This window comes from Haemaphysalis longicornis, unplaced genomic scaffold (assembly GCF_048455015.1).
Source record: "Haemaphysalis longicornis isolate Haplotype H1 unplaced genomic scaffold, Haemaphysalis longicornis Haplotype H1 scaffold_12, whole genome shotgun sequence".
In the NCBI taxonomy this organism is placed as follows: domain Eukaryota; kingdom Metazoa; phylum Arthropoda; class Arachnida; order Ixodida; family Ixodidae; genus Haemaphysalis; species Haemaphysalis longicornis.
The window spans coordinates 25,541,604-25,555,187 of NW_027526225.1; the positions used below are offsets into that span (position 1 = coordinate 25,541,604).

At 47.2% G+C, this 13,584-nt stretch overlaps 1 protein-coding gene across 3 annotated transcripts in view; it reads left to right on the plus strand.

Annotated features, from left to right (window-relative positions):
* The window catches only part of LOC144162502 (E3 ubiquitin-protein ligase PHF7-like), a 32,114-nt gene that overhangs the window by 17,044 nt on the left and 1,486 nt on the right, over nt 1-13,584 (plus strand). For 2 of the 3 annotated variants that reach the window (XM_077693064.1, XM_077693066.1), the window contains exons 8-10: nt 5,965-6,089; nt 7,960-8,175; nt 12,238-12,426. In XM_077693064.1, the coding sequence (XP_077549190.1) occupies nt 5,965-6,089; nt 7,960-8,175; nt 12,238-12,425 (529 nt within the window). In that variant the 3' untranslated portion in view covers nt 12,426. Of the gene's footprint in view, nt 1-5,964; nt 6,090-7,959; nt 8,176-12,236; nt 12,427-13,584 lie in introns of all 3 variants that reach the window. The other variant, XM_077693065.1, reaches the window with a different exon arrangement.

Below are 13,584 nucleotides of genomic sequence, written 5' to 3' on the forward strand. Positions count from 1 at the left end.
TTCGTGTTTTTGGGCGCCGCCATCTTCACATGTCTACATCATCGATTCCCAGATGTTCGTCATGAGCTAGACATCCTGCTATTGGGCGGCTTTTTCACGCACTTCCGGCAAAGAGATGAGTCGTCTGCTCAGCGTCGACTCGCCAGTTGATCTGCCAGGGGAGTGTCGGAGTGCTTGAACATTTTACGACAAACGAAACAAGTGTAAACAAACGCTTAACCGTTCCATTGAATGCAACACGGCCATAACACGACATGGATATTCTCTTGCCGGAGTACGTTCCATAAAGAAAGCGTTGAAGCCCCGCGGCACTTCTTTCGTGCAATCGCAGAGAACACCCTGAGCCGAATGCCCGGGTTTGACGGATACATTTTTTCCCACTTCAAAACAATCCAGAGATGCGTTTCGAACGAACACAACGTCACAACATGCGTTGCAAGTCTGAACCGCGATTGACAGACGATGGGTTGCCTCCTCCTGCCCGTCGTAAATTCGGCACTCACCTCGCGCGCGGTTTGCGAGGACGAACAGCAAGTCACTTAAGCGCGCAAGCCGAGATAGCTTCTAGCCACGCACACTGCACATACCCCATGCGAGGTTGAGTCGTACGTCGCTCGAGAAAGATAATCCAGACCATGGGAAGCACTATCCACCCGCAGAAACACAACGTCGCATTTCATCGCGAAACAAAGGCGTCCACAACACACATACCATCGCCTCCTGTAATGCCAAAGGCATCTCACACTTCCTAATGAGAGTGAGTGGTACGCCTGCAGTGCCCACATGTCGCGAGGTGGGGCCCCGAGCTGAACCGGGATCACGCAACCGTAACTGACTTCTGGGGCGGTTTGTGCCTTGTTGCCAAGGCAACCGATGTATGAGATCGCCAAAGAAAGGCGCTCGCTCCAGCGCTAGAAAGCTCAGAGCCGCGCCGGAGCATGTTTTGCCAACGTTGCCGCTCTCCACCACGCGTCGCCCCAAGCTGAACAGGTCACATGATTGAAGCGTTTTGTGCGCGGGTTCTGTTTCGGTTTAAGGGGGGACGCGGCTTTCAACTTCGGAAAAATGACCAAAACATCGTTTTTTTGAAACCCACATATTCGGCTTCTATGTTTCCTATTCTGTGCGTCTGCAAAGTTTTTACGCTGAAAAGCGTCGCAAAGTGGCATAAAAAAATACTTTTGTCAGGCGCGGTGACAAACTATCAGCGCAAAAGGGCGAAAAAACGGCAATTTTCGGAGCTCTCTATCTCCGCAACGGTGCCACCGGGCGCGGCCATTTTGATATGGTTAGATCGGCCGAGCGATCGTCTTTCCGGTTCCGCTCGTCTCTTTTATCTTCGTTCATTCACAAACGCACAAACGGCAGAAAAGAAACGACGCACAAACGAAGCTAGAAATAGATGCTGAAGTGCTATTGGTCCTCCGGTCGGGGCGCAGAACAGCGACCCTCCTGATTGGATGTCACGGGCGCAACGCAAGATGGCGGCCGCCTGAGCTGCGTAGCGAGCGGATTGAGTTCATTTTCGCCGCTTCGCTCGGCCGAGTTTCTGTTCAATCTGTGGTATTCAACACGGACGTTATCGCGATGGGAATGCCAGAGATAACGAGCCAGATTACGGGAAGTTGTGTGGCTCGAAAGGCGGAGGTCATCGAACGCTTCGTGGTGCGCGTGACTCTACCGTCGCTAGACCCCGGAGGGTGACGCGGTGTGCGCGCTTGCGATAGCGGTTCGTGAAGTGAACTTTTAGTCGGATTTGCGATGTTTACACGCTTAGTTATTGCTGTGTTTTGACTGTGGGCTCGCTAGCCTTGAGAAAGAAACGGTCGACGCGTCAAACGCTGCGGCGCGCACGGCATAGCCGACGCGCATTGGAGCATCACATGACTGGGCAACCGGTTACGATTGAACGCCAGTAGTTGTAATTAATGCCTGCTACGTTAGTTTTATTTTAAAAGCGACCTGACCAGCCATATCAGGTATAATCAAAGCTCGATATGTCGCGGTAAGCGTGCGCTGCGATGCGCGCGAGCCATATCGCCTTTCTTGCACAACGTTTCCCGTGCACTTGTAATTTTCATGCAAACAGGTTTGAGTTAGTAATATAGGAATAAAAATATGCTCTCTGCGTTAAAAATGTACGTTACTGTGGCAGCATTTAACAGTGATTTTTTTAGGGAAATTATTGATACCATTGCTCAGGGCATACTGGCTGTGCTGCGAGAAATATTGGATGCCTTGAATGTCAAAAGTAGTAAAAAAATATGCTCTTGCATTGAAGTTGGGAGTTATGCAGAATACTCTACCAAGCTTCAAAGTAGCTCATTTTCAACCTTGTGGTATGTAAACTTTTGGCAATGAACACCTGCACTATGAGTACTAAGTTGCTGTGCCAGGCAAGATAAAACATAAAAAAAAGCCAAAAATGTTCAAATTTAAGTTAAAAAAATGCTTAACTTGTTGCCATGGTGACAACACTGCAAAAGGAGGTTGTCCAGTGCGATACAGCCAACCAACTAACCTACTTTGCATTGAAAGCCCATTGAAACCCATGTCCCCTCCGTTTGGTTTGCAAAGGGGGGTATGTACTCTTCACAGAGGAGCTGAAAATGATGTTTTCTGGAAAGAGAAAGGCTGAAAAGGCACTCCAATTTCAAGGCAAGGCCTTCCAGAAGCCCCATGTTCAAAAGGACATGAAAGGCTACAACCGTGACGACTTTTGATATGTGAAACCTATGTTGCAACTTCGGAAGCCGTTTTCTCAAAACAGTTTTTTTTGCCACCTGTGTCGCTTGTCCCAGGGATTTCTTCGTGACCGCTGGGTCTATTTTGATTCCGTTTCTTGCATTTCATTCCTTGATGAACTGTTCAGGTCGTGACACTTTTAGTTTTCCAGAGTTGTTTTTTGTGATTTTTTTATTCAAATAATCGTTCACAGTTGACATGCCTGTTGCACATTAACCTCTAAAAAAGTGAAAACTAAAAAACATTGTGTTGTAAAAAAAAAAATCTAAAACTGTGACGACCTCGTCCATTCATTTGGGAATGCAAAGCACTTCGAACAAGTTTTCTATCGTGTTTTATAAGCCGCTCAAGCTCGGTACAAGCGAAACAGAAAGAAAATTTCATACATAAAAAAGTTATCAAAATATTAACTTCAAATTTTTATGGTGTTATCGCAGAAGCATTTCCAGTTGCTGTGCCAATTTTCATCAAAATCCACAGAGAAATAAAAAAGTTGATTTTGAAAGCCACGTCCCCCCTTAAAATGTCTTTTTCACATGGCGCCGGCAGGAATTACCACCACCGCAAAATAAGACCCGGCACCAGCGGGGCCACATCTGATACGGCGCTTTTTGGATAAACAGTGCGCGGTGCATGAAAGGGACCGAGCGCAAGATCCTCCCCAGCGGCTGCGAATTCACCGCTGATTAAAAGTCACGTGCTGCACTGCAGCAACGCACACCGCGAAAGGGCAAGGCCAGGCCACCGCACACATGCGGCCAGATTTTTCGTTCGCTTATCCATCCTTGAGCGGAGTGCGGAATTCATGGTGTCAACAAAACTTGCCCGTAGCAGACGGCAGTCGGAGGAGCGTAATGCGGAAGTACGTCACCGCTGACTAGCGCAGCATCATGGGAGGGAGTGCTCGCGCACCGTCAACAGTTGAAAAGAGGAGGAAACGTGGCGCGACGATAATGCGCGGTTTTTGATTTACGATTTCTCAGCTAATACTCATCGCTTTAACAAAATTCTTGCGGGAGGAGATTGCTAATACATTGTCTTATTTGGTTACATGTACATCCATGCATCGGCGGAAGGTATTTCAGGACCCCTTTAAGGTGTTGTGGAGGGGACTGTGTTAGAGGCTGTGGAGGCTGGAAACAGTTCTGATGTAAGTGTACAGAAAGTACGGTGGTAGTTGAGGTTTCGGATGGGTGCCCATGCTACCAAGAGGCAGAGAAAGGGGTCTGTCGAAGTTGTGTTGTCCCAAGACGAGAAAGACAAAGTATCGTCGAAAGCTCATTTGTTTCTTGTCTCCTGAGTGCGAGAAAGTAGCTTCGAGGCCTTGCCACCAGCTTTTAGTTTGGGAGCAGTGCACCTTTTTGCAAGATATTGGCAGCTGGCACGTTTGGCAGATCTAGTGGGTACCAGTCATTCCAATCTAGCTGTGGCTCAGTACTTGATTAGTCTTGTATTATCTAGCTATGCATAACTGAGGCTTTATCACTCTATCCCCCTGGCCCCGCGCAGTTTGTTTACATCAGTGGTGTGTGTCTGAGTGCCCGTCAGCAGTCGTATGACAGTTCCCGTCAGCATGCTCCCCTTGCAAAGCACAAACTTTCGTCATTTGCCCCCCCCCCCCCCCCCTCGTTGATTGATTGATGCCTGCGTCAGAAGACCCGGTGTGTTTTAAAGCGAACCTTTCTTGGCCTCACCGCGGGACAGCCAACTTTCTCTGACGAAGATGATTACGATCGTGGGGGGGAAGTGAAAAGTGGTTGAAACGCGAAGCTTTCCCTGTTTGAAAGCCACCGCCTTCAAGGTTTAAAGGTAAAGTCCGAAATCCAAATTGTTACGCCCAGAACGCACTGCAGCAAAGCCAACTTACTCAATCGGTTTCCACGAAAGTACATCAAGCGTATCAAGAAAAAAAGCACTTCTCGTGGCTGGACGTAAGCTTGGGTTCCTCGGGTTATGAAGCTGACATGTATGCACATTGCGCCATTCTGCCACCGTTGAATCAGTTTAGACGTTGAACTTTGACTTTGAGGTTGCATAAGAGAAAGCTTTGCGTTTTTAACCATCTTTGTCTCAAGAAGAGGGCTTCGAAGTTTGTTTTGATATCTGTGCGTATGGGCTTTAGTGGTGTTGGTTGACCCCAACAGGGGTGGCCAGAGTGTGGAGGCCCCCCTCTTCCTCTAAAAAATGCCTCTTGAATTGGTTGCTGAATTGGTTGAATTGGAGCCATTGTCCCTGAAGAAGGAAGTGTGTGGCAGCTGAATCTTACCGGTACTCACCTACGGGGCACAAACGTGGAGGCTCACTAAGAGGGTTCAACTTAAAGGAGCCAAGAAGACAAAATACAAGTTGGGTTTGTTAGAAAGACTGCTTAGTCCCGTTAACAATGATACCAATATCATCGCAATCATCGAACAAATAACGGAGATATTTAAGAAAACGTGTGAAGCAGTCACGACCCCGTAGCCAATTTCCCGCAACTTTCCTATGACGTCACAGAACCTTGCTCGTGCGATTGGCGGCCGCCTAACTGAGCTGTCGCGACGACACATGACTGGACGTCTGTAATGGGGCCTCTAGTTCCATTTGACCGCATCACTTGAATGCTAACGTGCAGTTAACGCACTGAAAATTATGTTTTATTGTTGGCCCGTATGACGTCATTCTTGCTCATAACACGTCACTGTGGCGTAAAATTTGAAAGTTTTTAAATATTTCTTGCTTTTTTTTTTTTTCGTTAAAAAACATCTTTTGGGGCTGTAATGGAGCTGAGTGAGATACTGAATCCTAGTTCTTTCAAATTACACGAAGTTGTATTTTCTCTTCATGGCTCCTTTAAATTGAGCACGACTCAGCGAGCAATGGAACGGAAGATGATAGGTGTAACATTAAGGGACAAGAAGAGGCGGAGTGTGTCAGGGAACAAATGCGGGTTAAGGACATATTAGTAGAAATTAAGAAGAAGAAATGGACGTGGGCAGGGCATGTAATGCAAAGGCAAGATAGCCGTTGGGTAACAGAGTGGATCCCTAGAGAAGGCAAGCGTTGCAGGGGGCGGCAGAAAGTTAGATGGGCAGATGAGATCAAGAAGTTTGCGGGGATAAACTGGTCGCAGTTAGCACAGGACTGGGATAATTGGAGATTAATGGGATAGACCTTTGCCCTGCAGTGGGCGTAGATAGGCTGGTGATGATGATGATGATGATGATGAATTGGTTGCAGCATATGGGAGCTGGTGGTGTGCACCGACTGTGGGTCCCAGGGCAGCCACGCCCTGTGCAGCAACGTGCCGCCGCCGGCCCTGCACTGGCGCTGCACCACCTGCCGACAGGTGGCCACTGCAAGGGGTGAGTGCACTGGGGCCACTCTTGTGAGTGCAGTCTCGGAGGAGAGCGCAAGGGATGGCACAATCCAATGCCCCCATTTGATGAGGAATCAAACTCGCATTCCCGGCACGGTTTCCCATAGGCCGGTTGCTTGCTGAACTTTATTACAAGGTTCCCGATTTGAATGGAATGGTTGGCGCATCACACAGCTTTGTTCAATTGAAGTTCAACCATACATGTAATGAAAGGGAGTGCGTGCAGCATGTGTGTACGTGTGACTTAAAGGCCAACTGCAACGAAAATTAAAGCCGTTCCACTCAGTGTGAAAGCTGGCGGGAGTGCAGAGCAGTGGTTCTCCATAATGGGCTGCAGCGCCGTTATCTGCTCACTACTACCACCCAACGCGTTTCAAATTTCCCGCCTTCGCAGTGCTTGCACGCCCCCTGCCTGGAACTGTGCCAGCGGGAGTGCTGTTCTTTTTGTGCTTTCTTTTCCTCCCGCACATGCCAGCAATGCACTGCCACTTTTTTTTCGCTTACTATCGTACAAACCAACCCGACGAGTGTTCATAACTAAATGAACATGGGCGCTGCCGCTTAATTACGCATATTTTGCCTCAAGTGTACCTGCAGTTTTCTTTGCACTAAACAACGCGGAAATGTATGACAAGCGCCAGTGGTTCACGAGTTTCGAACGCTTACGACTATATAGACCGCTTGGCTTTCAAAGCTTCTGGGTTACGCCGCGACGACGGAACGCCGAGTGGCTCTACTTGGGTCCAGCGACCAAGCTACGACGACAAGGCGAGCCGCTAAAGGGCTCTGCACTTAAAATTTACCTGACCCAAATTCTGCTTCACGTGTGTATACACCACCAAAGTCTCTTGTTACCTAATTTTAAGCTCCACACGCGCGCAGTACGTTTATTAAAACCATTCAAAAACAAACCACTTCCGCCGCCTCACCACCCAGCGGTGTGTCGCCGCAACTGGTCGCCACTGCGGCGAACTTCCAGATGTGACGTTCCAGTCAGGACTCCCATGCTGCTGTCGCCTCTCCTCAGTAGCCCTTAATAACGTGCAGCCTCACACGAGTGAGCAACGTAATTCGCCCCTCTTGCGTGAATAATTGCTTTTGCGCATTTCCGTAGTGCAAGAAGCTGAAAAAGCTCGGGGTTGTCGAGACAGAAAGAGCAAATTCGAAGAGTGCCGGGGCGGTCGAAGCGAGGTGATACGATGTTGTCAGCTGTTATCGCGGCCGGTCGAGGCACAAATAAGTACAGCACGCGGTGCACTGCACGCAATTGATTCAGGTGAAATAACTTCAGAACTAGCCTCTGTTCGCAAAATTTCATTCACCAGTTAGAAAAATAAAAGGTGAAAAGGGGCCGACATTTGGCAGCATTGAGTCTCTGTTGAGGTTACTGTTTCACGACGCCAGCGAAGATGGTGCTGTATAGTTGCACTCCCAGGTCCTTCTAGAGCACAAAGGTATAAAAGCTATTTGAGTATTTCATGGGTAGATAATGAAAAAATTGCTTGAAACGGAGTGGCATAATAGGTTGCACAACTCTAAAATTCCACCCTATAGATGAAAACTAACTGCATATTTGTGCTCAGGATGTTAAAATATGCCCAATGTGTAAATCTCAAGCGAGAGGCCGTCTTTTGGCAGTTGGGGCTTCTTTGTTACCGGCATCATCGGCGCTCTGTGCCAATCAATGCAAAATAGTGCCCGTGGTCTCATTAGGAGCGAGTACTCTGCGTTCGTCAAGCGTGCGGCTGTTTCGTGTCTAGGGATATCCGCGGATGGCTTTGAGTGGATGGTTAGAAGCACGCATTGGAGTCTCGGTGCTGTCCTCATTGTATGGTGGACGGCCCTGGGCGCCGCAGGCAAGGCGGGTGGCAACGGTGGGGCGGCCACCAGCCCGGCGGTGGCGGACAACGGCGGCAAGGTGGCCAGCGTGATCTACATCAACAGCAGCGACGACGAGGACGACGAGCAGATGCACTGGGTGCCCAGCAAGAAGCGCCCCCCGGGAAAGCCCGGCCTCTGCTCGCACACGGCCAGTCGCTGGCAGCTGTTGGCAGGGCGAGGCAGCCACCAGGGTGAGTACGCCGGGTGGCTGCTCATCTGGGCGCGCCGTTCTCTCGGCCTCCACTTCCGTTTTTACAGCAAAGCTGTCCACCGCTAGGTTCTGAACATTCTTTGCGTCCCTACACAGAATCGCATCGACAATGAACTCTGAGTCTTGTGACAAAGCCATCTTTTCGGTGAATGGTCCGTAGCAGATATCGAAAATCTGGTGAAATGTGGTGGCCACTGGTTGTGGTATTGCGGCCTAGAAGTAGGCCGTGTGCAGCTGGGCTGCCGCAAGAACGGGAAAAGAGACAGAGCCGCCGACGATGCGGGCGAGATAACGACAACTCTTATTCCATGCCACCAGCGTACATATATAACAAACACGCATGTGGCCAGTGACGTCACGTACAAACTGCAAGTGGCGCGTTGGGGTGAAAGCAGCAGATAACACAGGCACGCGATACACGGCATAGGCGCTATCAGCACACTGGTGTTGGTGTAGCAGTAGGCTACACCAGACACAAAAAGTGGGGAAAACTGTGTTGGGGCTGTAAACCGTGCTTTTCATTCACTGGAAAAAAGCTTTTCCAGCTCCTAAGCACCGAGAGTGACTGACATCACTTTGCTGCAGGTGTGTTTTAATGCACACGACAAGGTTTTTTTTTTTTTTTTTTTTTTTTTTTAAATACTCACCCTTGAAAGTAATGAAAATTGAAATTTTACGTTTTGTATTTAAAACAAACCACACTGAATAGAGTCCTCCAAAATTACTTAACGCAGGACGTCCGACTAGTGTTTCCTATCTAACAAATCATTCACTAACTTCTTATCTATGGCATTTCGGTTGCGCCAGAACCAATAAAGTGTGAAATTGTTGCATATTAACTCGACAGAAATAGAAGTTGCACTGGGTCCTATGCTTGAATATCAAGATTAAAAAAAAGGTACAGCAAGCGTTCTATTGAATGCGCGGTAACTTTCTGAACGAGCATCCCCATAGAAAATGGAGTGAGAGTTCTTTTACCTAGCACTGCGAAAGATATGAATAAAAAATTTGATTTCACTTCACTCAAACTGATTTTGCTAGCTTAATTAAAGAGTTAGCCAAGTTGCTCCCTTAGTGATAAGATGGACAAAAGCAACAAAAACGCCTTCTTAATAAACACTATGTTCTGGAAAATCGCATGCACAGAAGAGATGCCAGAGCCAGAAATACTTTGCAATGGCTGTATTTTAGTGCTGGTGAAATCTGGTGAAATTTTAAGTAGGGGCTGGTGTCGGAGCCTCTTTCCAATCTGGCAACGCTGCTCTGTAGCCCTCAATCTGGGGTTTGTACCCTGAAAAAAGAATCACAGGATGGGCTCTTACCATTGCGCCGAGTTTCATTTCGCCTAGTTAGTTCACGGTGAAGTTTGTAAATGCCGCAGAATTTCCATCTGCTGTGAACACATGGGCTTCTACGATGGGAAAACAAAGGTCTCTACGTTTGTCTGCTGGAATAAACGCTACTCGTTTTACGTTTCATTCAGCTAGTTGGCTCGATCGCAAATTACAGACCGCGCCCACTCCTTGGACTGCACCCACATCCATCTTCCCAGAGTGGAATTAGGGGCGCTGGATTTTTTTGTTCGTTCTGTCCGCAAGGGTGTTGCCCAAGTTGATTGTTGGTCAGACATGGTCATCGAGCTGGTCTGCAGATCAGTAGCTAACACGCTGCTGTTGTGTGGTTTGACCTGCCTTAACCCTGTATTTATTCACTTTCGTTGCTCAGAACGGCCGCTTTAGGCCGTCGTGAAGGCAGGGAGTCGGGGGAGCAATTTCTGGATTGCTTTGGCTACGCGCCGTTCATGGACCTGTCGAACTGCCTGCAAACTTTACGCCTTTGAAGGAGTTTGAAGGAGCTGTAAAATTAGTTCCGAGCGGTGCATCAAGCAACCGCTTCTCTTATTGTATTCACGAGTGTTCGTAGTATTGGAAAATGTAAAGATTACAGTGCTATGACCAACACTGTTTTGTCTATTGTTCCTCCAAAAATGGGCAATTAGCTATCATTATCTCAGAAGAAAAAAAATAATGGCATATTTGAAATCAGAGGGAGAAAAGCAGCAAGACTGACAAGTTTCACAAAGTTCACTTGAAAATTAACTCTTTCGTTACCACGCCTATTCAAATCGATCACCGGTGATCGATGATTTATATTGCCTATTTCGACATGTTGTAGTCGTTTCTCGTACACGTAATGCAGCCAGTGATTAGTCTAGGCATTGCCCTTTTAGAATCAGTTTAAATTTTCCCGCTCCGGCGACATTGAGATTTTTGGCGGCGTTTTTTGCGAGCTGAGGTGCGCGTGTTTTTGACGAAGGGGGCAAGGCTGGTGCACTTGAGAAAAATGATGCAGATCGTGGTGAGGCTGCATTACCATAATGTTTTTTTTGTCAAAAGGCTCCTGGAAAGTCAAATACCAAATAACGGGGTCAGCTTTGTAATCCGACAGCGTTGAGAGGTGATAATTACTTGAAAATGGCCCCAGCTATTCACTAATGATCTTTGGTTCGGACAAAGGGCAGCTTTATTCTCCCAAAGCTTATTTCTGATGGTCCCCCGCATGTCCAGCAAGTGCGCCTGACATTTTCAACCAGTTTCCAGCAGTTTCGGTTTCGTTTCGCATTGCGAAATTCATGTTTGGCGCTACTACGCAGTTACCCAACTACAAGCTCATTTGCCATGGCGCCTCCGTTGCCCGCTACTGCGCCTCAAAACAAGCATGCCGCTCGCGCTTCCACTTTATCTACGCCTTGCTTCTGCGATAAGAGCTTCCGCGGAAAGTCAAACGATAACACCAAGTCGTCGGGTATCAGTTCAGACGAGGAGAACGCTTCCAATTGGCCTTGAACACCGCCAGCTGTTCACCGGCCAGTTTCGGTTTCATACGAGGGTATTTCCGGAAGTCTAGTGTCGCTTCTTAGTAGTACTGTTTATTCTGACAAAGTCTCCAACAGCCTTGTATTTGTTTCTTTTCGAAATTGTTAGGTGGCGCTGCAAGTAGTAGGCTCGTAGTGCTGAACTCGCTTCACAGCCCGACGGCGGCTTGGTGAAAGCTTGCTGGGCATGATTCTAGCGCATCGTACCTTATTCTTGCAAGCAGGGCTACCATAGTGAGTCAGAACATGATAATAAAACGCAAATGAAAGTTCTGACTGATGAGCGATCATCAGAACGTCAACAAGCATCCACCAAAGAGTTTGGTTCTCAACTCCAAGCGGATTTTTTCACAACGCTTGCTTGCCTTCAATATTGTGCCGGTCATAATCATTGACAAGGTGTTTTTACATCACGTGGAGGCTAATTTGGGCCTTTAATAATGTCAAACCACCAGATTTCTTCTAGAGAACTATCCAAAATAGCAAAACTTGAAATAGAGGTTGGGCTTCACCACATGGCACGGGCACCACGTGGGCTGACATTTTCTTTTATATCTGACAAATTGTACTGCGCAACTCAATTTTTTTTCTAGGACGGGTTTTTGAAATGTCTACCTACAAAATGTATATTCTAAATTTTTTCTACTACACGTGGTTTATTATACACAACTTACTTTTTTCTTTTTTCTTCGACGCGCGGACAAAAATTTTGAATTCGATAATTTTTTTCGGAATCATTATTTAGGAAAACATTAATAAAACTGGTGTCGTTGGAAAGCGCGTGGAATAATCTGCATTGTATGTCACTGCAATGTGTGCCTAACCAATATGTATAGCACAAAATAAATGTTTTGTTAGACCCTTCAAAATTGGTCAATTTCCCGCGGTAACGAAAGAGTTAAAGAAGTTTTTGTAAGAGCTGTGTGCCCCCTTGATTCGATTGATTTTATGGTCCCCTTCGAGTTCGAATGGACGAGCTTTTACTGCAGTGCAGCTAACAGGGGCCATTGGCTGAGCCTATCGCTCATTGTAGTGTCGGAGAGTGGAACTGGAGGAAGAGACGAGAGGATGTAGACGGGATGTGTGCCCACTCAGAAGTCGGCCACCCGTGTGTTTGCAAGGAGGACGTCACAGAGGGTGCCTGTGCCATTGTTTCTGCCCCTTTAGTGTCCGTGGGTGGCAACAGCAGCGGCGAAAGCAGCAGCCACTGCTCGGACGAGCTCATCGTCATCGACAGCGATGATGACAGTGTGGACGTGAAGCCCCCGCTGCAGTCCGGCTCCAACTCGGCCGGAGGCGGCACGCCGAGGGTCCTGCGCCGGAGGAACGCCAACAGCACGGCCCCGCGCCGCTGAAGTGAGTCCGTCTGGGGAGGGCAGCGTTTACTTTTCCGGAAGCGCAGGGTCCTTCCATGCTGATTACGCTTGTGCAAATATTTGAATTTCCTTCGACCCGAATTTAAAATTTCCGATATTTCGAAGTATTCGGGGTGAGCGAATATCAAAACTGCATTCAAGTACTATGTGGAGTTTTGGTTCCGTTAGGCAAGCCGCAGTGCCATTGACATCAGGACCATCAGGACATAGTAGTTGCAAACGTGCTGAACAAATCGAGTTACAGTTCGTGGCAACATGAAACGATCGCGAGGGCGTAAATCTCATTGGTGAAATTGCCGAGACCAATGGCAAGCACAAATTGGGATGAAAGTTGCTTGGCATGCCCGTGCCATTGTGGCTCATTGTGTGACTCTCCGTGGCATTCGATTTTTAAGTCTCTCAACTTCGAGGGAGCATGGCATGGGGAGAGATGCGTAAGAAGGAATGAAAGGCTTTAATAGTTACTGTGTGTGTGTGGCTTAACAGGGCACGTGGCTCTTTGATCAAGAAGTTTATTTTTACAGTAATGATGATGGAAATTGAGGAACATGTTTAGTTTTTCTTTCTGATTGTTGATATAAAATTTGTTTTTGTGTAAAATGACTATTTTCAAATTTATTTTGATTTTTATATTTGATTTCTTGGCAGCCTTCATAAAAACTGCTGGAGGGACGCAGCTGAACAAGGTACCAGTGAACTGTGCACAAATCAAGGAGTGCAATAAGACTAACATCACCATCCTATGTGGTCTGTAGCAGAAGTTACAACAGTAAGAAGTTTGAGCTTTAAAATGTGGGAACCAGAAAAACCAGTTTTGCCTTCCAAGCCTGAACTTCACACGGTCGTAACTTCTGCTACAGACCACATAGGATGGTGATGTTAGTCTTATTGCACTCCTTGATTTGTGCACAGTTCACTGGTACCTTGTTCAGCTGCGTCCCTCCAGCAGTTTTTTTTTGTTTGTTTTTCACGAAAGCTGACGAAAAATCAAATGTATAAATTGCAGTGAATATGGAATTAGTCATTTTACACAAATACAAATTTCATATACACAATCAGATTGAAAAACTGCATATGTCCCTCAATTTTCATCATCATAACTGCAAAAATAAACTTCTTTGGTTTAAGAGCAGCGTGC